Here is a 25,956-nt window from a genome sequence, read left to right as displayed (position 1 = left end):
AACATACTCTCGCTAGCAATGGTTCCCGTGACCCCGTGATTACGTATGGATGGTTGTACAGCTGCCGAGGTGTTAGGAGTGACCATTTGCGGGATACATCTGCCTTATATTTGATAGATGTAAAATTCGAAACGAAAATTAAACAATCGCTTATAATGCCGATCATTTCAAACACATGTTTGTGCAGCGTACGGAGCAGCCAAGGCCGCGTGAGTACATAAAAACAAAGTACTGACACCGGCGCGCGTTGGAAATATTTACGATGGTATCGCAAGGCGTATATATATATATTTTTTTTTTCTTGACAGGCGAGATCTGTTCTGTCGGTCTAAAAAAGCATGACGCATTTGAGAGCGGGCGTTTAGCGTGGATAAAGCAGTCTTTCTTGCTGCCATGTTGCGGGCAGCTACCAGTTGGAGGAGGCGTGGCGACAGCTTGTTGATAGCCGTTCAGCTCGCCGCGGATTGCCTTGCCGCCCTCAATTCGTTATACTTAGATTATCTACATGACCTAGAAGTTAAAAGTGTCTGCTTAAGCTGCCCCATGCGTTGTAGTGTAAGATAAATTATCACTCGTTGACTCAACACAGCATGGTGCTGCACTGCATGACTCTCGGGCAATGGAGTGCAACTCCATAGCGCGTACATGTACGTAGTGAGAAATAGTGCTGACGCCATTTATTAGGCATATTTGTAAAAGTTACGCTTATCAGCCTTGCCGTCACAGCATTCCACGTTTCCGTTGCGAATGGCGCGCCCTAAACATGTAGGCAGGCTTGTTATATAAGTTTTGTCGGTACTACGTGCAAGCATAGCGCTTTGCCAAGAGATAAAAGGGAATTAAATAACCAAGTTACTGCCTACAAGAATCTTTCTTAATAATAATTCACTGTATCCTTGCAGCTATGCGTGATGGGCGTTTGCACCGAATTAAACAATCATGATTCCTGATCTATCACTGCCAGTATTCGGTGTCGCCGTCGTTGCAAAACTTTTTCATTTTTGACGAAACGTGCCGAAAATTCGGCTACCGAGTTTGCTGCACTAGCCACCCAAAAATGCCACTGAACCTGAAAGAAGTTAAGCATGACTTTGTGGGCAAGACTTAAGGTTGTTACACCTTCACTTTATTTGTAGGTGCACAATTTAATTGGGGTTTAGGTTCTCCCGCCATGCGTTCTTACTTTTCTTAAATTCCATGGCAACCTGTAAAAACTCCCAAGTAAAAATACGTTAGGCAAGTTGACAGCACCTTAAGCATGGAAGTTCATTTCAAGAACATTAATTCAAGAACGATTATTTCAAAAGGGACGAATGCGCAGGGCTCGTGGGTTGCTCGATCCATTGTGGATAGCTGGTGGCATTTTCCTATCGGTGAAAAGGAGCACAAAGTGAACACGACTGATTCCAAAATAAGGTCTGAAAAGTACAAATTGTTAGAAAATGTTAAGTGCTGAGCTACTCGCCAGCCTAATCGTCAGGCTTTCACGTACCAACCTGTTTTTTTCCATTTTTGCCCTTCAGGATTACATGCATAACAGTCCCCTACTGATGCTCATCTCATCCCAGGTGTGGCTTCAGCTCTTAAAATCAAGTTTTTTTTTTGTTTTCCTTTTAGCCGTTCCACTGACCTCCATCTGGAAAGCATAGAGAAGAGGCTGTTCAACATGGTGGCAGACACTACATTCAAAACTGGCGGCCAGGTTGATGGTATGGCTTTACCCATGCTAGAAACGTGGGCGAGCGTGTTGAAAAGGTTGCCTGCATCTCGTAGCAGGCGTTGTCTCAGTAGGGACGTCATGTACAGTGACGTGGTTGCTAAATCATCATGGTGCACTTAAAGTGCAACTCTGTTGCACACTGCAACATTTTCGCAAAATAAATTTTTTCCCACCTTCCGCTGTGAGGTGGGCACCAGTTCCCACCTTTCGAAGAAAAGGATTTCTATCAGATTGAACATACGAAAACTAGCTGTTCCAACCAGTGCAACAACCTACTGTAAAGCATTAACGTTTGTTTGATGTGCGTGGGAAGTGTCGATGCTTGAAAACAGGAACTGGGGTCAGAAACAGAGTGACTTCCTCGCAGCTTTATTCAAAATAACATTTGAGCAAACTTTAGGAGGGTTAGAATTGCTGGATTCTCATTTCACGAACCTAGCACCCCCCCTCTTTTTTTTTACTGCACGAAACAGTTGGAAAGGGGTGTTGGCCACTGCGGTGTCACGCCTAAGGTTATAAAAGGCAGTACGAAGTGGGGATAAAAAGTACATAGGGCGCAGTGTACCTGTTCAAAAAGTCGCAGCCAAGTGACAGCTTTGTTGGGCTGCAGAGTCAAGGCAACACGACTGATTCCAAAATAAGGTCTGAAAAGTACAAATTGTTAGAAAATGTTAAGTGCTGAGCTACTCGCCAGCCTAATCGTCAGGCTTTCACGTACCAACCTGTTTTTTTCCATTTTTGCCCTTGTATTTAAAAAAAATACGTTTCATTTTTTTTTTAAGGCAGCAGGTACTGTCGGCTGTTGCCTTTAAAAAGAAATGGCACAAAAGGTTAAATGTTTACTTGGCCTGATACTTTTTTTTTCATGGGGTTAGAAATATGCGAAAATTTGGCAGTTTTCCACTCAGAATGCGAGTTGTACTATCGTGACACATTGAAATACAAACAAAAGAGTGCGTGGCTTTCAGTACATGCCAGCCAACCTGGCGACGAGCTGCGTTTGTGCAGTACGGGCAGGTTACGAGAGTTCGTGTCCAACCTTGGCATGGAAAGACCGTTGTTGTGCGAGTGAGCATTTTGGCTTGCCTTTTTGCCGCGTTTGGCGCCCGCTCACACTAGCGTTATCTTTGTGGACCCTTTGCATTGAGTGAAAATGATGCACGCAGCTACATTTCTTAATTTTTTTGTTTCGTGCCGAGCGCCCAATACAGGATGGAAAGACTATGTTCTTTCCATACCGAGGTTGGTCACGTACTCTCTTAATTTGTTCCTTCTGCGCATACGGGGCCCGTCGCCAGGATGTGCGGCAGGTATTGAAAGCCACGCACTCCATTCGTATTTTAATGTATCAAGATAGTCCATCCCATTTGTAAGAGATGTGTCTTATCATTTTACACAGAACTGGAAGTGGGTGAAAAATGGAATAATGGGATCACACTGAAACAAGGCAACCACCTCAGTGTTGTGTGTGGCCTTCTGCATAGGATTTGCCTACAATTACAACTCTCATTAAGTAGAACTCCAGATAAAATACATTCTACTGATATCTGCAGGCTCCACTTGATATAATTCTTTTGTACATATCAGCATTATTTATTGTACTTGTACTCCTGATTTGCACTTTTTGCACTTTTGGCCCGCTCAAAGTGTGTTGTATGAAAATGTACCCCTCTCATGATTGCACTTTTGCTTTGTGAGTAAAAGTAATTCTATGGGTTTTAATTCATTTGTGCAACAACATGACACCCACCTTTAATTACCTTGGCACGTGGGGTACAAAATGTCATGTATGTATACATATGTATGTATGTATGCATGTGTGTGTGTGTGCGCGTGCGCATGCGTGCGTGCTGGAATTGGAAATGAGGGACTTGTTGAAGCTATGCATAAAGAAAGCAATCGAGAACGCCAAGGAAGGCAAAAGGGAAGAAATTCATCTGGTTTTTTTATTAGGTATGTTTTTTTTAAATGAAAGAATGAAAGTGGAGGAAAACATGCTCTCCAAGTGGGATCCGAACCCACGACTTTCAGAATACCAGTTTGATGCGATATTAACTGTGCTACCAGGGAGGCTGTGCTGCTCTCCACTTTCTCGGGTATATTCTTGGGGGGGGGGGGGGGTATATTCTTGGGGGGGGGTGGTTGCCAGCGCCGTTCCAACTCAGGGGGGGGGACCGTGACTTGAGTGAAGCAGTCAACCAGCTGTTCGCCCTCTTAAAGAGGCCGTGCAGACAAAATACAAGTTTTATAAAGGTTTGGTATTTTATAGTGCCCCCAGCGCTTTTCCACAGATAGTGTTGCATTATCACTGAGAATCAATTTAAGTTGAAATTTTGATTCTCTCACCAAATCGTGGGTTTTGTTTGTTTTTGACCCTATTTGCACCTGGCTTGTTTTTGTTACAGTAGGTAGTACATAATTGTTTCTTGAAACATGAGGTATGTTCGACAAATAGGGTCGCGTAAAACAATATCGCTTCCGCCAATCGCCCATTGTCGGCTGAGACAACCTGAAAGCGCCGCACTACTGTGCAGCTATAACAACCATAGTACGTGCAGTACCAATGGCAGTACGCACTGGTACTTCTATGTTTATGTGTACTTTTGTAACTTGCATTGTTTCACTTCACCATTCTTACTGCTATAAAATGGATATGCATTACACTTAAGTGAAAATAGCTTGTTCTGCAAGCTTATAAGCCCTGCCTAACGAAAGTTGCTTTTGCCGGCCTCAGCCAATCGTATGGCTGTGCATATGACGTTATGTGTTCTGGTGTGGGAAATGGACAAGCGAACTTTCCTAATTATGTAGCTTATTTGAGCGAAGTTTTCATTAAAAATTGTGTCAGTAAGATTCTAATGAGGTGATCTTTCGAATGAACCAAACTTGTGTTTTGTCTTCATGGCCCCTGTAAGCAACCTATGGCACCAGGACTACCAGAACCGAGGCCCCTTGCTGCGTGTGTAGTGAATTAGAACTGGAGATGAGGGACTTGTTGAAGAAATGCAGAAAGAAAGGCCAGCAGTCAAGAACGCCAAAGTAGGCCAAAAGGAAGAAATTCATCCGCTTTTTTTTTTTAAGTTAGGTGCGTTTGTTTTTTATATATATGAAAGAAAGTGCAGAAGAACATGCTCCCTGGGTGGGATTTAAACCCATAACCCTCAGAATACCAGTCTGACATGATAACAACTGCGCTACTGGGGAGGCTGTGCTCCCCTTCACTTCTTGGTATTTATGTTAAGGTAATCGTTTCCTACGCTTGGGGGTGGAGGGGGACTGGTTCAGATCCCACCCAGGGAGCATGTTTTTCTCCATTTTCTTTTGTTTAAAAAAATGCACCTAAATATAAAAAAAGAACCGGATGCAATTCTTCCCCTTTGCCTTCCTTGGCGTTCTTGACTGCTGTCCTTCCTTAAAGGGACCCAGAAAAGCCTTCTGTAAAAGTTACAAAAGGCCTGTATTGTCACGTAGCACCAATATAGCGATGCAATGCCGTTGGAATTATTGATCTACATTCAGTATTAGCTGCGCCAGAAGCAATTAAAGGCACCTCTCCCCACTTGCCGATCGACTCCTCCTCCCTCTCTGCCTCCTTCAAAGCAGCTAGCTACATTCCTGCGCCTAGGCTCGCGTCAATCACTGCGGACCCGCCTTTGCCTCGGGATCGCGCAGGAAGGAGGAAGAGCAGCCGGAAGCCAATGGCAGTGACGCCGCCGGCGGCCGACCTTGCCGGCGATTGGGCGAATCAGGGGGCGCCTTCGCCGTCGCGTCAGCAGCGATCGCCGTTGCGTCACCCGCGGTCGCCGTTGCGTCAGCCGCGGTCGGCTCGCTGCGGCGTCGCGCTCGTCGGCTGAGAAAGGCGATCTTCAAAAATTGTTTACAAATTATCTGTACAACGTATGGGGCTCACACTTGGCTCAAAAATCCCCCGTTATGTGTTCTACCACCTGAATGCATTTGATTGCCACCTTCACAAAGCTTTTCGGGGTCCCTTTAATGTTGTGTTGTGTTGTGAGTGCCATTGATCATTCACTGGCCCTGGTTGATGTAACTGCCCGTGTGGGATAAACCTGGACTGCTTGTGGTGCTTCTCTTCATCACTAAAATACCATCATCATTAGCTGATGCGTCAGCACTTGTTCCTCATCTCCATAAATATTCATCATCATCATCATCATAGTCATCTGTGTCCACTGGTTCTTTGCTCGAGCGTTCCAATAAAATGTTGCTCCGAACATCGGCCTCTCTAGTCAACCTTGGCCTCTCAATATCAGGGTTCGCACAGGTCCTTGAAAACCTTGAAAACCCTTGAATTTAGAAGTGTCAATTTCAAGGCCTGGAAAGTCCTGGAATTTTTAAAGGGTCCTTGAAAACCCTTGATTTTTCCGGAGAGAATCAATGGCCCTGTCTTTCCACAAGAATTTAAAGTGTTTGTCGTGGATTTTAGGCGCTAACAAATGTAAAGAAATATTTTAACAATCAAGTTTCAGTGTATTGCGTGAAATTACAAGTTTGGTGTATTTTTATTATTACACGGCAACATTGGGAGCAGGCACTTGTCAATCCAATCCATGTCGTGATACCATCCAGTGAAAGCCAGCTTCTGTTCTCTATCTTGCATCTTCCATCTAGGCTGTGAACGCTCGCTCCTTGCATGTTTGCTGTGCCTCATACGCTCCATCGGCGCTTGCTTTTACGTGCAAATGGTGGACGTGTGCATTGTTCATCCTGCCTTGCAGCAACACTTATGGATTTAATTTCAGCTGATACTCTTGCTGAAAAAGCAGGAGATGCAGGCAACATTAACCAAGATTTGAAATCGAACAGTGTCACCAAACACAAAGGAAAAAGAAAAACCTCTAAATACCAGCCATGAAATAAAAAATAAATCTGGGGGAGCATTTATGAACCCGTTAGTACCTATCTAAATGTGCACTAATGTGCTTAGGTATTGTGCAATAAAAAACTTTTGCATTGTGTTGGAAAAGTTATAAATAATCCCAGATAAAACATTAGATGGGGACCTTGAAAATGTGTTTACTGGTCCTTGAAAGTCCTTGAAAACCCTTGAATTTTTGCTTTTCAATCCTGTACGAACCCTGCAATATATATAACACCCTTGCATCACAAGTTCGTTCTGCTGCTATATAATAGAATTTTGGCATTTCCGATCACTGCAGTGAAAGTGCTTCAAAAATTTGCATGTTTCGGAAGCTATGACAGGGCTGGGTGAATTGTGAAACAAGGGGGGCATCTGTCTGAAAAAGCAGTTTTCTGTGCAGGTATTGTGGCTGCCCTTGTGGAAAGCCTGGGAGACAAGCAAGACAGTGTGTGCCGGGCAGTCGCCCATTCCTTACAAGTCATTGGCATTCATTGGCCTAATCTTGTTCTCAGCTGTTGTCATGACCTCTTGGCCAAGGAATCCAAGGTGAACATGGTTTTTTTTTTTATCATTGTGCTGTGGAACAAGAAACGTTTTTATTACCTGTTCCCTGAAGAGATCTTCTGTGTAGCCTGAACATATTGGACATAATGTGTCTGAAGTCTGCACCTGTGGACGTTGTTTTTCCATTGTCGGCTATCAAGGAAACCAGCAACATGACCAGTTGAAATTCTCTTTCCAGTTGTCACCTTCTCACAGGAACCTGCTGTACTCGGTGATGCACGAAGTGTGCAAAGAGTCTGTTGACAAGCTGGACAAGGCACTCTTGAGCAATGTGTGTAAGGCTGCAATTGAGGAGATGACGCGCTCCAAGGTGAGTTGTAGTACCTTCGACATTGTTTTTGATGCGAAAGCATTAAATAGCCTATTGAGTGAAAAAGCCGGCATCAGCATCTGTAATATAGTGATCCCACTCCTGTGCCAAACTGCGCCAAACAAGAATTCTTGCATCATTCTGATAAAACTCTACGAAATTGCGCCAAAGTGCTCGAAATTTACTGTCGTGGCTTTAGAGAGTGACATTTTGCGCCGCCACCACAACATTCAACGGGGTCTGCAGGCAATGAGGAAGTGGGGGAAGCAGCCGAAGACATCTAGCGGCAACGTGGTCAGCCGGAGAGATAGCAAAGATAGCATGTTGTGGCATTCAGTGCCACTAGATAAGCTATTTGTAGTGGCTCTAGGCCGCCGTAACTGACGGCCATAAGATGACGCTTTGCTAGTATATTGTTTTGTGTGTGTGCCGACTGTAATGGAGTTTGACGCAATGGAGAAAAGTTTCATTTATTAATTTTTGCTCTCGAGTTCCGCTTCAGTGCGCGTGTTTGGGCGACACTGCAGGGCACTGAAAACACTGTTGATTTGTGCACTAAAACTGGCACGGTCTCCTTCAGGTTCGTATTGTATTCATGCAAGGACAAATAATCGACACTGAAAAGTCGAACTCTAATGCCTTGATGGCATTACTTGATGGCATTAGAGTACCTCTGCTAACATTTGCATTGCCGTCTTTAACCCTAAGTGTGCTCCAGGTGTCTGCCTTTGAGGCTTGTGTCACGTGGCTGCTCCACGTATTGGAAGTCACTGAATGTTTTGTTTTGGCATACTTTTGAGACTGTCTTTGCAGTCGTGCCTTATCGCTGCGCGGGCACGGAAATAGTGCGCACGTGGTGCCGTCAGCTTCGCGCGCCCAAGGCAGCTAGCTATCTCTGATTTTGCCGGCTTCGCGCTTTGATGAAGTGCTCGCATGCAGTTTGCCCGGCTCTTTAGGGGTACTGTGGAATATTGGCCAGTTGTACATCAGTTATTTGTAGCAGATACCTTCGCGCGCACCGGAGTATGCGGATTAGTGGTGACATTGATTGAAATGAGAGGGGAGGCGTGATTGAAATGAGAGGGGAGACGACCCTTTTCCCAAATCATTCAGCATCCCGGGTGACTTCCGAGATAATGCTCCTATTAGCCCTGCTTACCTCAGCATTGAGTGTTACAATTCATGTTCAATTGACTGACAAGGACAGGCAGTAGAGGTATAAAAAAGTAGATTGAAAGCTGCACACACTGCAGCTGTTTACTCAAGACCATTTCCTTTGGTTCTTAAATAAATGTTGATGGCACGAAATATGAATATAGAGGAGCACAAAAATATAATGGCAGCCATGTGCAAGCAGTCGGTATCAAAAATTCCATAAACTATGGTTTCATGCTTCATTTTTCTGATTAGAAATATGTGTGGGTAAAATAAATTTTGGACCCCTGCACAATACTCTGCAAGTCATAAACATGCGTTACTTTGGACCTGCATCATGTGACGTTTATATGCCATATGTCCGCACACTGGCATGGGTGATGCTATTCGGGCATTTTGACTGCAAATGCGCTTGCCACATCAGCCAAATGCTAGATTCTACTTCAGAGCACAAACTTATGATGAGGGCAAGAGATAGAGGGCAACAACACAAAGCTTCCTGTGTCATCACCCTCTAGTTGCTGTCCCCGTCGTAAGTTTGCTTTCAAGTAAAATCAAGTTGTACCAACTCGCCCCAGCAACCACCCTTGCAATTTCCAAAGCCACGAAACAAGCCTAGCCTGCTCACTGGCCTGCAACACAGACATGAACTGTGTGTACATAGTCGCCACTACTAACGCAACCTGGTGTCGTGCAGTTGCCACATTGTCACTGGTCATGGTCCGTAGGCCCCGCATAGTTCATTCCGCAGCCATAAGAGGCATTGCGTGCTCTATCAAGCGGCTGCTGCGCTCCTGCCTCGTAGTTTTTACCACCATCACAGAAATGTTGGAACTTGCGTGAATGCAAAAGCATCTTAAAATTGTGAGACCATTGTAGGAAATTCCCCGCTCCATGTGCATGTGAGTGACCCTAGCTAGCATGCATCATGTCTTGACCACTTAAGCATTGTCTTGTCCTAAGCATTGCCTTTTCACTAACTTAAGCTAACGACAAACAAATAATTTCCTATTCACCCGCATTGAATATAGACTGAAATTTTTTCTGCAGTGGCTGGGATTGATTTTGGTTGGGTCATTTTTTGTGATGCCTCTGTTTATTTATTAAGTGGCTGCAGCACGCTAGGGAAATGCTGTTGTCCATGTCCAGTTTTAATTATCAGGCACTTCCATTTCGCTATAAATGGATAATCTACTCCTTAAAACGTTAACTTGCTTCTCATGAATCTGCTGAACAAAAGTTTTTGGGGCTACTCCCATCTTATACCCACTGCGGTGGCTTAGTGACTAAGGCATTGTGCTGCTGAGCCCAAGGATGCAGGTTTGATTCCCGGCTGCGGCGGCCGCTTTTCTGATGGAGGCAAGAAGCAAAAACACCTGTGTGTCCAGATTTCGGCACCTGTTAAAGATTCCCAAGTGGTCAAAATTAATCCGGAGCCCTCCACTGCGGTGCGCCTCATAACCAGTGTGTAGCTTCGATGCGTAAAACCCCATGATCAATCAATACTCTCATCGTATGCTATGAGGTCTTGCGGCAGAAAAGTTCTCTTGTATAGCATAACAAGAGTGCTCATGCATAGCAAGAGTTCTCTTGCATGCCATACTTTTCCTAAGGTTCTGTTGTTTTGTAAGAAGTTGGGCCTTGATCAGCTCCTTTATATTGCGGCGTGTGGATGCGTGGAGGGCCACTGGAGGCTAATGTTAGTCCTGTCATAGCCATAATTTATAGCACACCTTCATTTGTTTTGCAACGTTCTGCGCACTAGAAAAGCAGTCAAAACAATGGGGATTATCAAAAGCTTGTTTTTGGTAGCGTTTTATTATTGAGTGAATTCACGATATATGGATGCATTCTTATCTAGTTCCATAATTTAAAAAAAAGGGCCTTTGCATGTAGATGGATTATTTAAAAGATATCTTCAAGTACAAGTTATAAATGGTTGAATTGTAAACAAGACTCTTATTCGGTAAAAATGTCAAACGTTGGGGTAGCGTGATCTATGCATGTGTGAGCTACCACTCTACATTTCAAAAGGTCTCATGTCGTTCAATCAGAGAATTTTTAGGTGAAGTAGTTCAAGGAAGGCCTGAAAAAACTAGGGCATTTGGATATTGAAATTTGATTGTTCTTGTTGGTTAAGTGCACATAAATGACTACATGCAATATTAACTAAACCTAGCCCCAGCTTTGTGCATCATTATATTTTAAGAAAGACTAGACTTTATGTAGCTTATACTGATTCAAATATTTTACCAACTAGTTCTGGTGTGGTCTATGGTCAGTGTAGGGGAAAATGTGCAATGTCTAAACACTGCATCATTGAGCACTATGCATGTGTGTCTAGTGGCTGCACAGTTAGTTTTATCCAGTCGTAGCTTTAGTATATCACATGCAGTAAGCCACACATTGTCTTGACTGTACTTTCAAGGGGTGCATGTTGCAAGCTTTTTGTCCAGGTTGCAACTTTGCAAAATTTGTGGAGCATACTCTGCTGTACTGCGCATTTTTGGTTTGAGAATTTGTGTAAGCACACGTTACATGCTTGAGTAAACAGGCTGAAAGTAAGCCAAACAGGCAGTAACGCGATATGCTTGCATAGCTCTCGCTAAGCGGTGGCAGAAGGGACCAGTAAAGCCTGCTTTATTTCTCAAGAACTGTTTTTACTGGGAAGTTTGTTCTCTAAACGGCTCCGTGTACAGAGCCAAACAACTTTGTGGGTGCAGGAGGAAATTCTCTTTTAAGAAAATCTAGTGCATGTGAAGGCTGACAACCTTGCTGAGAAATCACTGCTAGTTCTTTGACATTGTTTGCAACAGTAGCCCAGGTACTGCATCTCTTGGTTTCGCTGAATTTCTGTTTAACTGGTACGCTTGTAGAAACTGCCCAAAATAAGTAGAGCTGTAGCAGCAACAGTGGCAGTAGGGCCTTGGTTTAGCCAGAACAGACAGGACTGTAAACCATGATTCCTCTCTCGTTGTGTGCTGACACAGATGCACGCACATATTTATATTCATTAAAGAAATGGGTGTTAGTACGTACCAACTTTAATCGACGTTGTTTTTCATGTCACTACTCTTTGCCATTAAAATGAAATATTGGCCCTGAGGCTGTTCAAGGTGCCTAGATGTTTGTCCTGTTTCTCTGTTTTGCTTTGCAGTGTGATGCACATGGCAAACCCAGTCACGTATTTTGTACATCAGCCTCCCTCTGGGAAACACGCCTCGCTGGGGTAATGAAAGTTTAAAAAGTGAAATTAGGGTGAATGCCATGTGACCACCATAAGTATAACATTTTGCATGATGGGAGCCACGTTTTTCTGTCGTGATAGGCGAAGTGTGTAGGGTTTTTGTTTGTGTGTTTTAAATTCTGCAGCAAGGTAGGTACCCCATTCACAAACGACACAACTGTCAGGGATGGCACTTCATGTGCTCTGTCTAAACTGTTGGTGTGAGGGATGACTAGGGATCAGTAATTAGCATTTTCTTGTCTGGTCTTGAGGTCCTTTTGTTTTTAACCAGCGCATTTGATATTTCCACATTTAGTGTATTTTAACATACTGAGCAGAAATATGCAATTTGTGCCTATGTCACACGTGTCTCAAGTGGTGAAACTTGGCTAGCTGTTCCTTGCACCCCAAACGTTTCATGGCGCACCGACTAAATATGTACTAGAATGCAGTTAAACCTCGATATAACTGCGTTAAAATTGCCACTTACCTTCGTTATATTGAAAGTTCGTTCCTGGAATGCATGAACCAGTTGTATGTAAGCTCTTATTTGCAACAGCTCTGAAAGTAATTTGTGACCTTTTTAGCACCTGATTCGCAGCTCAATCAATGTCATACTGCATTCGTGGGAACTGGGCTCGAATTGGGTTTTGTTGCACATTGGACTTCCGATGCAAACCACTGACATGTGCCAGCTAAGCAGTGGCACAGCCTGCCGTACTTTGGTCCACACTTCTCAAGTATTGTTCAAACTCCTCACTCGAAGATGGGGGGAGGCACTACAGGCAGTTGTTCTTCGCCCCCAAAAACGCACAGTTTTTGTATGGTACTTCTTTAGCTGTTCCCCGATCCGTTCTTGTTTCTTGCTGCTTTTCATGCTATTAATAATTTTGCTTCAAACACTGTATTGTGAAGAGGTAATAGCACTGCTGTGTAAATTTTTTTGAATTTTACTGCCACAGGAATTGTAATACTGAAATTAAAAAAATGCTCTTTCGTTACGTCGATGCAAAATATACACAAGGTTCAGTGGGCCTAAAACTTGTGCAACTTTTGTTACTTCATTGTATTGAGGTTTTCGTGCCGGTGAAGTTCACTGTGTTGAGGTTTATCTGTAAATTATATGCCTTTGTGCTCTAGAAGAACCAGAGTGTAACATATCACTACAGTAATTCAGGCTTTGTTAATGTAAAAGCTACAACCATTAAATGAGGTCAAAAAATGGTGCTTCGGTGAAATAAATGTAATGTAAGCTAAAACATTATATTTTTGATTTTATTGCACTGGATGATCCATCATAAGCTTTCATATACAGCAAGAAAATGATCTTAATCTGATCAATCAGTCTATAAACAAGGACGTCTGTTTGTCGAGGTTTCGGCACACGTTCAATATCTTTAGGTGATCTTAATAGATTTGTAGCCCTCCACTGTGGTTCGCCTCACAGCTTAGGTGTAGCTTTGCATGCGCATGCATTAGCAGTGGCACCTGAATACCTCGCGTGCGTATTGTGTAACGTCTGCATCCTTCCACTTTGGTCACTTCAGTCAGGAATTGGAGGCAAATTGGATGCTGCAATGTTTGTGTCTCTTGCGGCGACATTACCATGCTAGTCTGAACTTTGACATGGGCACGATCGTAATCTGTCGTGGCACTGTTGTGTGGCATGGCATGGGATGGTTCTACGGTGGTGCTGGGGCCTTTCTTGTTTCCCCTTTGCTCTTTGGCGGAAATAAAGAATAAAGAATGGGTCTGCAGTTGCATTGCAAGCCGTCTGTATGGGTCTTGCCTGCGTGGATTGGAGAGGACGGGGCAGTCCGGCATGTTTGGACACGAGGGGCGTGCCGTGAATTCTTTTGAGCGCCTCACCCTGTGCCCCTTGTGCAGGAGGTGGCCACTGACAATGGTCTGTGTGGGATCGTGATAGCCCTGGGCAGACAGCACCCCCACGAGACGATGGAGCTGGTCCTGGCCAAGTTTCAGCCGGGCTCCATGCCGCACCCGCTGGTGCTGGAGACCCTCGCTGGATTGGCCCTGGCCAACCGTGAGTGCTCGCCACACGGGGCAGCTCTTACCGGCCCCTGCTCGTTGCGTTTTGGGCACAGGTCTTCTTGTAACCCCCCTTAAGGTTGCCGGTGGGCCGCACTGTATTTTTTTCTTTTTTGTGACGTGGGTATTCGGCACATGTCTGAAAAAGATGCGAGAACAGTTGAAGAAGGTGGAACGATTTCTCAGGGCACAAATAGTTTCTTTGGAAGGCTAATTTCACCTGACTCGGCATCTTGACACTTGCAGCTCGGCATGCTATTCGGTGTCTGATCAGAGCATGGTAAATGCCGGGCTGCAAGTATTCTCAGTGTCCATCCCTTCAAGAAACCTAACTCCAGAGAGATATTTGAGAGGTTGCTGCACTTAATGGGCAGTGGTGCCGCCCCTCATTATTTGAGGGAACTATCGCGTGCTGTGCAATGCACATTATCTAGACGCTCTTGGAACGTAATGTCGTCGCCTAAGTGATCCTTCTCACATTGTGGCTTACATGGGGCTAGTGCATATCCCATACTCCCTTTGAAGCCACATTTGAGTACTTGGTTGAGAGCTGATGTATCTGGCTTTGGGACTGCACGAGTGAGCTGGAACAAAACTTTCCAAAGAGGTTTGTTATGAGCAAGACATTGCTTTCTTTTTCTTTTTGTTTATTAAGTTGGGAGTCTGCAAAAGGTGTTAGTGAATACATAACAGCCTAAAGCACTTCTCTGCATTTACCCAGTAATGAACTTTCTTGCTTGAAGGCTGCAGACACAGCTAATCTTTATTTATTTATGAAGTGCTGTAGGCCAGAAAATGGCCCAGGCAGAAGTAAGAGGAGTTACAATAAAAAATATGACTATTCATATTTAATACAAGGTTGGGAAAAAGGTCAGATACCAAGCATGCCTAGTGAGCCACAAGATCTAAGTTTTCTGTTCATTTTGATACATTTTCAAACACAAAAATATTTGTTCTACAATGGTATTACTGTAACAGCCCACTCATTTTATCTGCCTGCTTGTGAAAGAAAGTAATTGTTGCAAGGGCAGTTAATAAGGCTTTGTATCCCTTCTCAAACTCCAGAATGATGATGCATGTCATAATTCAAGGTACCTTGAGAGCTTACAACTCGAGATTTCCGAGTGGGCTGTGCTTGCTTCCATAAGAGAAAGTTTGTACAGTCGACTCTCAATAATTCGAAGTCGCTTAACTGGAATTTTCGTTCAATTGGAAGTGATGTGCTGGTCCCGGCAATTTTACATGCAATCCAATGGGAGAAATTGTTCGATAATTTGAAGGTAAAACCCATTACATCAGTTAATTGGAAGTTATTTCGAATAAAAAGCATCGAGGTGACTGTCCTTTCTTGATAAAATTTAAAATTTTCAAGCAAAAAAAACCGCCGTGTTCTGTACTGATGTCGGTGCTATTGCAACTGAGGCAGCATACAGTTGATAAAGCAGCAGGCCAGTTTAGACTCGCGTCAGTGTACGCATCTCACTCTTTTAAAGTTTTCCCTTTTTTTGTTGTTGCGCACAGTGCCGTGCGAACAGCTTGTGTGGGGACGCTTCAGGCTTCAATTTTGGGGATAAGTCTCAACTATCATGGCAATTCGGATCGTACACTCGACTTGGAGATGGAAGTTGAGATTCTGAATGCAATCAAGAGTGGTAACGTGTTGCTGACTAGTAACAATGCTGTTATTGTGCCCTTTCTTTTACTTGGAAGTTTGGTTAATCTGAAGCTTTTTGCGGTCCCCGTAGGCTTAGTATTAAGGGAGCCGACTGTACTAACATAGAACCAATGTGCTTGGCACATAGACATAAGCCAACGTTTTAAAATTTCGTGTACACGGGGTATGCTAGCCAGACAAAACATGCTCCATTTTTCCCAGGATTACCTATCATTGGCTAGTCTGTGAAGTAAATATGTCTTTCTGTAAGCATGTATTTGTGCAATTTGTGGTGGGCCGCAGTGTTTTAAAGTACATCTGTTTCTTTCTCCAGCATATGGCATCATGCCCTTCTTGAAGGTCCTACTGGGCACTATGTTGCCTATGCTGGGAGGAGCCCGCACTGAGCAGCTGAAGTGGGCCATGGCATTTGGTGAGCATTTCCTGAGTTCTGCCCCATGAAGAGCTAAGCTGGCTCATTTAACTTGCCAAATGCAGTTCTGCCAAATGCTCGTTTTCCCCAGTTGTCATTAAAAGTGGCTTTAGAGCTGTGGCTTTTTTTTTTAGAGTGGCTTTTTTTTGTTACCTTTAATTAGTGTGCTGTGTCTTGTTCTCGCTATTACTATGGACTCAGAAAAATGTTACACAGTTTTTGCAATGTGATGCCTCAAGTGAACACACAGGGGAACTTCATGAAGGGAAAATAAAGATGCATGCCCACAGATGTGCCTACATGTACGTACATACACAAAACAGAATGCGTTGCCACTGCATGTCAGGACTGTGCACTGAGCAAATAAGTGGTCTCATATTTGCCTGTCCAGAGCAGTTTTGAGTTGTTCCTGGGCAGGGAAGGCGGACTCGCAGGAGTCCGTGTTCTCTTCCCACCCATGCTGCGGCACCAAATAATGACTGTACTTGCTCTTGGCAGTCATGCTGGTACTAACTTCATCGTATGTGGTTAAGCAGTGTGTAGAGCCACTTCCTTATGTGGTGATTTTAATTTGTACAGCTTCAGCTTGCCATGGGCTTGTTTTCTGCATATTTTGTTTTCTGGTGCCTGATTAAACCCAGGATGACAGCAGTATGTTATGTGGAGAGTCACTGTAGCTCACTTGAATCTTTCAATTGTTTGAAGCTTGAGGACTTGCTTGTGGCTTTTACTTCTTTGTTGTTTTTTTTTATTTGTTTGTTTCAGCACTGGGAAGGTTTTCTGAAGCAATTGTCGAGTATCTGAGCAACATTGAAAAAGCGCCAGATCCGTCTGTGCAGAAGGCCAGCTTTTCTACGGAAATAGTCAGCGCATTTGACTTTCTACTGGCCAACTGGCTGCAAGCGAGGGAGGCTAAGGTTTGTTGCTCCGTTTTTCTTGTGTGGAGATTTGGCACTTTTAGCATGCTTTAAACTTGTCTTTGAACATTTGGGCTGTGGGTAGACAGGGGTGCCTGTTACAATGCCGAGTACTGCATGAAGTGGATTTTGAAAGTTAGCATTGCTGCATTCAAATTTATGGTACGGCTCTTCTCAGCAGTTGAATTTTGTGGGAATGCATTGTTGCATTAAAGGCGTTGCTTTTAAACCCGCCGCGGTGGCTCAGTGGCTAAGGCGTTGTGCTGCTGAGCACGAGGTCGCGGGGTCGATTCCTGGCCGCGGCGGCCGCTTTTCTGATGGAGGCAAAAAGCAAAAACGCCCGTGTGTTCGAGATTTCGACGCACGTTAAAGATCCCCAGGTGGTAAAAATTAATCCGGAGCCCTCCACTACGGCGCGCCTCATCGCCTGCGTTACGTCGGCGCGTTAAACCCTACAATCAATCAATCAATCAATCAATCAGCGTTGCTTTAAACCCTGTTTTTATTTGGGAAAGTGGCAAGGGAGGCATTTTACTGAACAAAGTTGCGCATGCTGCATGGCATACAAAGCTGTACGTATGTTTTGTGGTGTTGAGCACACGAGGGTGCTGTTTTGTTCCCAGTCGCAGCGGCCATTTTTCGGGCTTCGTGTTACAGAATGAATGGATAAAGATTTGGCTGCACGTTAATGATCCAATCCAAGGTGGTACAAATTCAAGGCCCATCGAAGTGTAAAACCCCAATTTAATCTTTGAACAAAGCTGTACGTGGCTAAAAAGGCGTCATGTCAGTGTTGCAAGCCCATCAAGGTCTTCATGTTTTTGTAATCTGTATGAAAATGCACTGAGAGCAGCACCTGCTATATGACGCGTCTCTAAAGCTGATACCCAGAGAGCAGCTTCAATGTTGTTTTCTGGCCAGCCACTGTGGACAAAGGATTAATGTAGAAAGGAATTTTCCAGCATCAAAATGGATCATTCAGAGTGGCATGAACCATCTCGCCCTGTTTTTACGTTTTGGTTAATTGAAAAGTTCTTGAGATAAGATAAATAACTTTAGCAGGTGAACCAAGCTTGAAATTTTCAGTCCCACAGTTTTAAAAAGCCAAGAAAAAGCACTGGATGCAGCACTTTCTGTGAAAATGTGATTGGCCAAGGAAATTCCTTCACACTAAGGAAAACGTGCTGGGTTCAAGCAACTGGTTTGTGGAGTGGATCGTGCAAACATTCCACAGCTCAGCATGCTCTGCCTGTCTACAATTGCCATGCTGTGCCATGTGCTTGCAGCCAACATTGTTATCAACAGGTACATGCGGCTGCTGTTTTGCATTGCAGCTACGTTTTCCCTCCCGTTGAAGGAATTTTCATGGCAACTTCAGTGGTATCTTAAATATTTTTGCTTTCTTTACAATTTTGTACCTATGTGACTGAGGATGTTTTGCTCAATCAAGAGGTTAAAAAAAAGTCAATTATACGTGTGAATTCGTCAATTAACCTTGACGGAAAAATAAATTGAGGTGATCTATGCTCTTTCTGAAGGAGTATTGTTTACTCTACTGCCGGAAAATTCAACATTTATAATTTTATTTTTTGGTCCAGGTTACGTAAAACACCCTGTATATGATTTCCACATGCAGGGGGGGTTCACAATTTCACCTTCAGTAACTTGATGCTTCTGCGATCCATCCACCTGTCAACACCGCCACTGGGCCACCATTTTGCCTTTTGTGGGTCTTTGGCCTTGTGCTGGTTTGTGGGCACCGTATGATAGTTTACAGTGAAGAAGTGCTCGAGTCTAAGCAAATGCAACTGTGAGAAGCGTGCCAAACAATTCCGGCTTTGCTTGGTGAAACGCAGCGCGAACAAACGGGACGGAAAGACGTGGAAGTTGATGAACACAGGTGCTGTGTTGTTTTTTGCCAAGCTTATGAACCAACTAGTCTGCCTTCACTTGCTCAGCTGCTGGAAGAATTATTCTTATGGGAGTTTGGAGCATGCTGCATTCTTATTTGTGTCGAATGGGCCTGTGTGGGACTCATCAGGGGGAAGTAGTGTGTTTATTTCTTGGTTTGAGTTGATGGCCAGGTGTTCACTATTTGGGCACATGTAATAGTACTATATTTTGGCCGTATGCTGGTTTCCAGGTTCGTGCTGAATCGGCAGTTACTGTTGGCTACATGGCACAGCTGCTGAGCAAGTCGAAGTTGGAAGAGCAGTTGCCCAAGCTCCTCCCATCTTTAGTTTCTCTGTATCGAAAACAGCATGACTGTTTCCCCGTTGGCAAGGTGAGAAATACTTTTGCGACTGGTTAAGACATTTGGAGAATACTTTATCGGTTGCTTTGTACTAAAGAGGGCTACAAAGGACATGTTACGTTTGTATCATTTCCATTAAGAAATAGTGATCTTGCAGTGGGACTCTGGCAGGAGTTAAATCTTTGTCTGGGCACCCTTTTCTAAGTAGATGCATCTTTGGCACCGATGGATGAGCTCACCTTTGCATAGCCCGATGAGAGCTTCATTTGAGCTTCATCATTCTGGGCTCGTTTGACTTAGTGAAAGTATCTGAGCCATTTCACAAAGGGGTTGTATGGTGGGACATGTCTGTACATTAACATTAGTTAGTCTGAATGTGGTTTTTTGACTATACCGTGGGTCAGATGCTGTGTGTCAAGTTGTGTGCTTGATGCTGCCATGAGGCTGGGGTTGAACCAGGGTCTAACACTTTGCAAGCCTGCCGGACAAAGGTATTCCCTGTAGTCAGGTGGAAGCTATTATTGGGTCTTTTTTTTGTGACATTATGACAAGTCAAGCTTATGGACAGAGTTACATGCTGAAACAACTGTGTGTATAACAGGATTCCCGTTTTAAACAATGGTGAAGCACGAGATTTGTTGAAAGCATTTTGCAGCCCCTTTAGTAAGGCTGTCTGTGGTGTTGTTTTTTAATTTAATGTACGAACCGAATGTCTGTGAAATGTAACAAAAAATGCATTTGATTGCCCTGCTTTGCTTCTCCGTAGAACCACGCATAGCGTACGATGTTGCACACACAGTCCTGTCTTTGGCTGCAACAGCTTTTTTTTTTTTTTTGGGTGGAGAAGGCAAAAACCAGAGATGGGTATCAGTTGTGACATTTTGGCGTGCATCAAATACCTTTGTGCTGAAATCGGTTTCCCTGAACGGCAACACACTGCGTACCCCCCGTATAGCTTTGGCCTGCAAAACCAAAAATCTTAATATGTTTCCCACTTATGCTGTTAGTGGCACTTGAATGGCGACCTTTCATGTCCGCTGTCCCGCAGGCAAAGAAAACCCCTCACCAATCTGCAGTGAGACCGAAAAAAAAAAAAAAAAACACCTTCTCCCTCAGTGCACTCCTCACATTGGGGAGAAGCGAGTGACTCTGCATTGTCTGTTTTGAGGACAGTCCTCTCCTCTCCTCTCCTCTCCTCTCCTCTCCTCTCCTCTCCTCTCCTCTCTTCCCGGAAGAGGTGGAAGAACATTAGTGAGGAGCAGGGTGTCCATCACTGCATGTTACGATTCGCCCATTGAATTGTCCAAACTGTGTGATCAGATGGTGGTCAGCTTTGCTGGACTATCAGTTATGAGGTTTGGGGACGCATCTTGTCAAAAATTAAGCAGTGTGTGTGGGATGCAGCAGCAGCAGCAGCAGCAAACTAGTTTAATGGTAAGCTTTTCTTCTCACTGTTTGTTTTTTTCTTTTTAGGGGCTGTGCCTGGTTTTGGAAGCAGCCACGGAATACAAATGCCTAGCACTGGAGCAGCATCTGGACGTTTTGTGCAACGCCTTATTTGTACAGGTGATGGCTTTTCTCTTTTGCCATAGGAGCCTCTTCCTCTCTGCACATACAGCCAGTGTCATGCCAGTTAGTATCATTTGTAACTTTAGATTTGCATGAAATCGAGGCACAAGCCAAAACATAGTAAAACTAAAGCAAAATTACAAATTTCGTGCCCTGAAGCAAAAACTTATTGCTGCACGAGTCAGCCCTGAATAACAGTGATAATCAGGACTAGGTATTCGTGCTCTAGTGTACTTCAGTTCATTATTGCAAAATCAGGGCCGTCGCCTGACATTGTTGTCTGTTACACCGACAGAAGCACTTGTTGTAGCTGAGCAGTAACTTTTAAAGGACTTTAACGGGCACCGCGTAGAGAGCGCTGCATGTGCTCCTGTGTTCTCCTTGAAAGTTGACCACCCTGTGCATAACTAGCTGCAGTGCAATGATAGCCATCTGGCAGTGTAGGTGCTTGTAAAGCTGCAGCTCCATAACTTCTAAGATGGGAATAGCTGAAAACAGGTGGCAGGCTTCTGGTGGGGGGACAGAATGTTTGTTCCTGTTGCCTGCAAATGAGCCAGATCAGATAACTCCTGCCATTCAATGATGCTTGAGAAAGCATAAAATAGAGGAATTTTGCCTCTTAAAAGTACCATCGCGGTAGCTCAGAATTTAAACTATGATTCAGTGCGTGGCAGCGCAGCAGCTTGGACACTATGCCACTGCAGCTGATTTGTTTATTTACCATTTTGAAGTGGTGCAGTGTTTATTATGGTCTCTTGTTGTTTCCTATAAGCTTGCTGCATTGTATAGTTGTAGCAGTGAAATGGGAAAAGGAGTCAGGAAATGCATGTGTAACTAATTGAAACAGTGCGAGGTAGATGCAAACAGACCAACCAGTCCTCTGTATGTGACACAGGTTTGCAGCCCACCAGACTACACAGAGCCTTCAAGTGTTCGAAACCACAATGAAAGCCTTCGGTGTTTTACTGTTTTAGGTGAGACTCTCTTATTTGTTGTTGTTTCTCTGTCGTTTACACACGCCTAATTTTCTTGCTGCTGAACAGCACAGCTTAACAGTAGTTTTTCAAAGTGAGCTGTGTTCTTTTAGATCCTGCAAACTGTTGAGCTACGGAGAGTATAGCCTGTAGTTAGAGATGCCTGCACTATGGCAAGGCTGCATGGATATTGGGAGAATAAGACAGTCCGTGCACAAATGCATGGATGGGAAGTCTTTTTCCACAATGCAGTTAAGTTTCGTCAAAACAAAAAGCGCCATAGTAGATATAAAGAAGTGAATGTAGTTTCGCTTTGCAGTATGATGGCAGATGTACACGAAAGTTATAACCAAGATATGGTTGTGACCTAGTAATTCTGCTGCATCCTAATTAGATTTCGCTTTAGTGCAGGTGTTGCAGAGTGATGGGAGTATACCTCACTGTGGCCAACGGGCCTCACACGTACCCTTTGCACTTCTGAAAATGGCCATAACTGCCGCAGTTACACATGAGCACCATCTTTTTTTCCCGTTCATGCATGCTAGTGAGCATGCAAGCATGCTAGTGCTTGCTTGTATCAAGCTGGAGAAGCATACCACAGAAGTAAAACTTGTGCTGCTCTCATGCTTGCGAGCTTGCCAGCTGGCTGCGCTGGCTTTTTTACTTGCTTGATTGCACATGACAGTTCCGTTTCATCCACATAAAATGCAACTTTCAATTTTTCTCATTCATTCTCCTTTTTCTTTTTTTCCTTATCAGGTCTTGATGACAATTTCATTTGTTCTCTTTTTCTCACTCCTTTTGTAATCTAGCTACAATGTTCCCAGATAGGCTGACAGCCTTCCTCTTGCTGAAAGTAGAGAACAGCAATGAAAAGACAAGAATTGGGGCCCTAACGGTGCTGAAGCACATCATCAACTCTGCAGGAACAACGGAACAAGGTAACCTGCCGTTTTTTGTGTTGTCTTATTGGGCACAGTGTTTGTTTAATAAGAATGTGACACTAAATCCAAAACAGTCAGCCAGAAGTTTTCGCAAAATTTAGGGATGTTTTTGGGGGGACACTGCTCTTAAAGCAGCTCCTTTTAATTTTTAAGTAAACTCTGTGAAACTTGCCAGTCTTGCTGCTTTTTTCCCCACTGATTTCAAATATGCCAATATTTTTTCAGTTGTTCAATTATGTAGTTCCCAAGATAATTAGATAATTTTTCACTTTTGGAGGGACCATAGACAAAACAGTGTTGGTCATAAAACTGTAATCTTTATATTTTCCAATACTGTGAACCCTGGTGAATGCAATAAGAGAATTGGTTTTTTGATGCACCGCTTGGAACTAATTTTACAGCTTATTAAACCTTGGTGGCACCAATGGCAAGGAACCTTTATTAATGGTCATTTCAAATACCAAAGTTTAATGAGCTGTGAAATTAGTTCCAAGCAATGCATAAAAAAAACCAATTCTCTTATTGCATTCACCAAAGTTCATAGTATTGGAAAATATAAATATTACAGTTTTATGACCAACACTGTTCTACCTATTGTTCCTCCAAAAATGGCTAATTATCTGTAATTATCTTGGGAACTAATTGACCAACTGAAAAAATAATGACATATTTGAAATCAGTGGGGGAAAAGCAGCAAGACTGGCAAGTTTCACTGAGTTTATTTGGAACTTAAAAGAAAATATTTAAGAGCAGTGTCACCCCTTAAACCTAAACATTTTGATACACATTAGCAGCAGTCAGTAGGCTGTAGCAAGGAAGCACGGTTCTTTTTCTACCAACTGAATTCATTTCACTGCACTCTATATATTATGTTATTTTTGCAGCTTTTTTTTTTTCTCACAACCTAGGTTTTGGTCACACCCACGAATATTCAAATTACTGTGAGAGAGGCGAAACTTTTTTCCCTCCAAAAATGAGTTATGAGGGCGAATATTGTAGGGAAGGAATCAACCATGACTTTTTATTACGTAATCTGAGATGGTTGAGCGCACTGCCTGGGAGTGCACTGTTTGACGTGGAATTACCCAGTATTGATAAGCACATTATGCTTCACTGTCAGCACGTTCAAGTTGGCCTAAGTTTTGTTCTTTGAAAGGGAAAAAAGCATTATTATCGTATATGAATGACTTTGTGCATCACATTCCTAGTAGTATACACAAAATAATGCTTAAAACGCCTGGGTTTGTACTGTACGCTGGGCACATTGCAGTAGCGCTAAAAGACTTCAACTGACATTTTTTTCTAGACACACATAGACGCTACCTCATCGACACTGACGAGGTAGCCTGTATGTGTGTCTAGTAAAAATGCCAGTTGAGGTCTAGTGTTCATCCGTGTGTTTCCCTCAGTGTTCCATCTTTTAGCGCTATAGTACAATGTACCCAGCATCCATTAACCAACTAGCCCAACTTTCTGTCCTTAATTTGTACTGTAGAGTTTTGTTTTATGTGCTTAGAGCAGGGATACTCTGTTTTCTATCTTCTCGCAACTTTATTTGCTTCCTTAGACCTACGTGCATTTTGCTTGGTTTCTGGGGCTGTGGCAGATTTTCATAAGGAGCCAGGGCCAACTACTCACTGCTTAGCACTGCCGCAGTTGTCTCGTAGGCCTCTATAACGTTACATTAGTGCTTGTATGCTTGCTGCTTGAACCTTGGAGTAAGGTTCTGGTAGAAAAGGTCTGCGTCAATGCAGCCCACAGCTATGGAGAAAGATTGAGCAGCTTTTTCAAAAGGTCGCAGTCGAGGGAAAAGTAATCCTGGTGCAGACCTCTTACCAGGATGACTTTTTCTTTAGCTGGTGATTTGATAAAACTGTTTGTCCGTCTGACCTCATTGCTCCAGCTTCCCTAGAGCTTTTCGACTACATGTGCTTAAAGGGACCCTGCAACACTCTTTGAGCAGTGCAAGTAAACCTGCGCGACGTTTAGATTACACTGCCAGGAATACCTGAGCCAAATATTAGACGTGCACGTGAAGCGGTGAGCGCGCAAATCGATGTGAAAGACGCGGAAAAACCAACCGCTCTCTCTTCAGTTGTCCTCATTATGCAACCCCTGGCATGGCCTAAGGGACGTCACATAGGCCATGGCTGCCCGATCGGCTGTCACTGGTCAACTTCGCGGCTAGATTCTCCCATTTCCGTCGTCGTCATCGCTGTGTACGAACCTCTTCTATGCCTGAACCTGTAGGCACAGTTTTGCCGTTTCTATTGTGTTTTGAGTGCGCGCGGAGCTTGAGTGATGAGCTCAATACTTCCCTTTCAACGGGACCACTCGACTAAAAACGTTTATTGCTTCAAAAACGCCCTACCAGCCCGAGCGCGCAATAGCGAGCAGGCACCAATGCCTGCTTTTTTGTGGCACCAGACCGGAAATAGGCCATCCGCGTTGCGGAGAAAAGGAGAAAACTACCCGGCATGTGATATATCGAAGGCCGCTGAAGAGAACGCCGCGAGCCGCCCCCCTCTCCGGGAGAGAGCGCGCAGCTTTCGTCGCGTTTTCCGCGGTCGAGTTGAGAGGGAACGATTATGCGCGATTTCTCATCGCGCATAGTTTCGTTAATTGTGAACGGATTTTCATAATTCTTGCGGGAGGAGATTTCTGGGACAATAGACTTTATCCCAAAATACATTACTAGTAGTCGATGGCAAGTGTTGCAGGGTCCCTTTAAGAAAGCTTTCCCTTGTAGCCATGTGGTGTATTTACAAATGGGTCAATTTCTTTTTTGTTGTATGTTGGTTTGGTTTAACCACGGCAAAATCTTGTTATCCTCTTTCTCGCCTTTTCTTAGTGGCAGGCAATGTCCAGGTTTTGGAAAAGCACCTAATTTTGGGTGTGATCACAGCTTATCAGAGCTGACAGTTGGTTACCAAATTTTTCAAATAATGGGTGTATTCATCGTGGAGGTTAATTTTTATTCATCTTGCAGACTTCTTAGTGCAACTTTAGTGAAGTCTGTGGCCTTTTTTTTTTAACTGCTTGTTCTGAAGTGCCTTTTCTTTTTCGATGGCCTTTTTTCTGATGTGTACACCATCCCAATTCTAGAAGTAATTGAGATAGTGATTGCGAAAAATTTGTTCCACCTTCATCCTCTTGTCTTTATGCAGTTGGGGTGTTAAAATTTGTTACTGCTATATGTGATTCCAAATTTTTATGGGCAAAGTCTTAAACTTAAGATAATAAACTTGCCCAATTTTCAGATTTCTTGTATGGGGCAAAATTTAGAATGCACTGAAGAACACTTG

At 43.7% G+C, this 25,956-nt stretch overlaps 1 protein-coding gene across 2 annotated transcripts in view; it reads left to right on the top strand.

Annotated features, from left to right (window-relative positions):
- Positions 1 to 16: 16 nt before the first annotated feature.
- Positions 17 to 25,956, top strand: part of C11.1 (maestro heat like repeat family protein c11.1) — a 111,976-nt gene continuing 86,036 nt past the window's right edge. Inside the window, exons 1-12 of one of the 2 annotated variants that reach the window (XM_077686346.1) lie at positions 17 to 209; positions 1,618 to 1,709; positions 7,003 to 7,148; positions 7,345 to 7,476; positions 11,789 to 11,860; positions 13,745 to 13,901; positions 15,895 to 15,993; positions 16,759 to 16,910; positions 19,054 to 19,194; positions 20,638 to 20,730; positions 21,629 to 21,707; positions 22,520 to 22,648. In XM_077686346.1, the coding sequence (XP_077542472.1) occupies positions 1,667 to 1,709; positions 7,003 to 7,148; positions 7,345 to 7,476; positions 11,789 to 11,860; positions 13,745 to 13,901; positions 15,895 to 15,993; positions 16,759 to 16,910; positions 19,054 to 19,194; positions 20,638 to 20,730; positions 21,629 to 21,707; positions 22,520 to 22,648 (1,243 nt within the window). In that variant the 5' untranslated portion in view covers positions 17 to 209; positions 1,618 to 1,666. The remainder of the gene's footprint in view (positions 210 to 1,617; positions 1,710 to 7,002; positions 7,149 to 7,344; positions 7,477 to 11,788; positions 11,861 to 13,744; positions 13,902 to 15,894; positions 15,994 to 16,758; positions 16,911 to 19,053; positions 19,195 to 20,637; positions 20,731 to 21,628; positions 21,708 to 22,519; positions 22,649 to 25,956) is intronic. The other variant, XM_077686347.1, reaches the window with a different exon arrangement.

The sequence above is a fragment of the Haemaphysalis longicornis genome, unplaced genomic scaffold (assembly GCF_048455015.1).
Source record: "Haemaphysalis longicornis isolate Haplotype H1 unplaced genomic scaffold, Haemaphysalis longicornis Haplotype H1 scaffold_1, whole genome shotgun sequence".
NCBI lineage: Eukaryota > Metazoa > Arthropoda > Arachnida > Ixodida > Ixodidae > Haemaphysalis > Haemaphysalis longicornis.
This window is presented reverse-complemented; position numbering and strand designations above follow the sequence as displayed.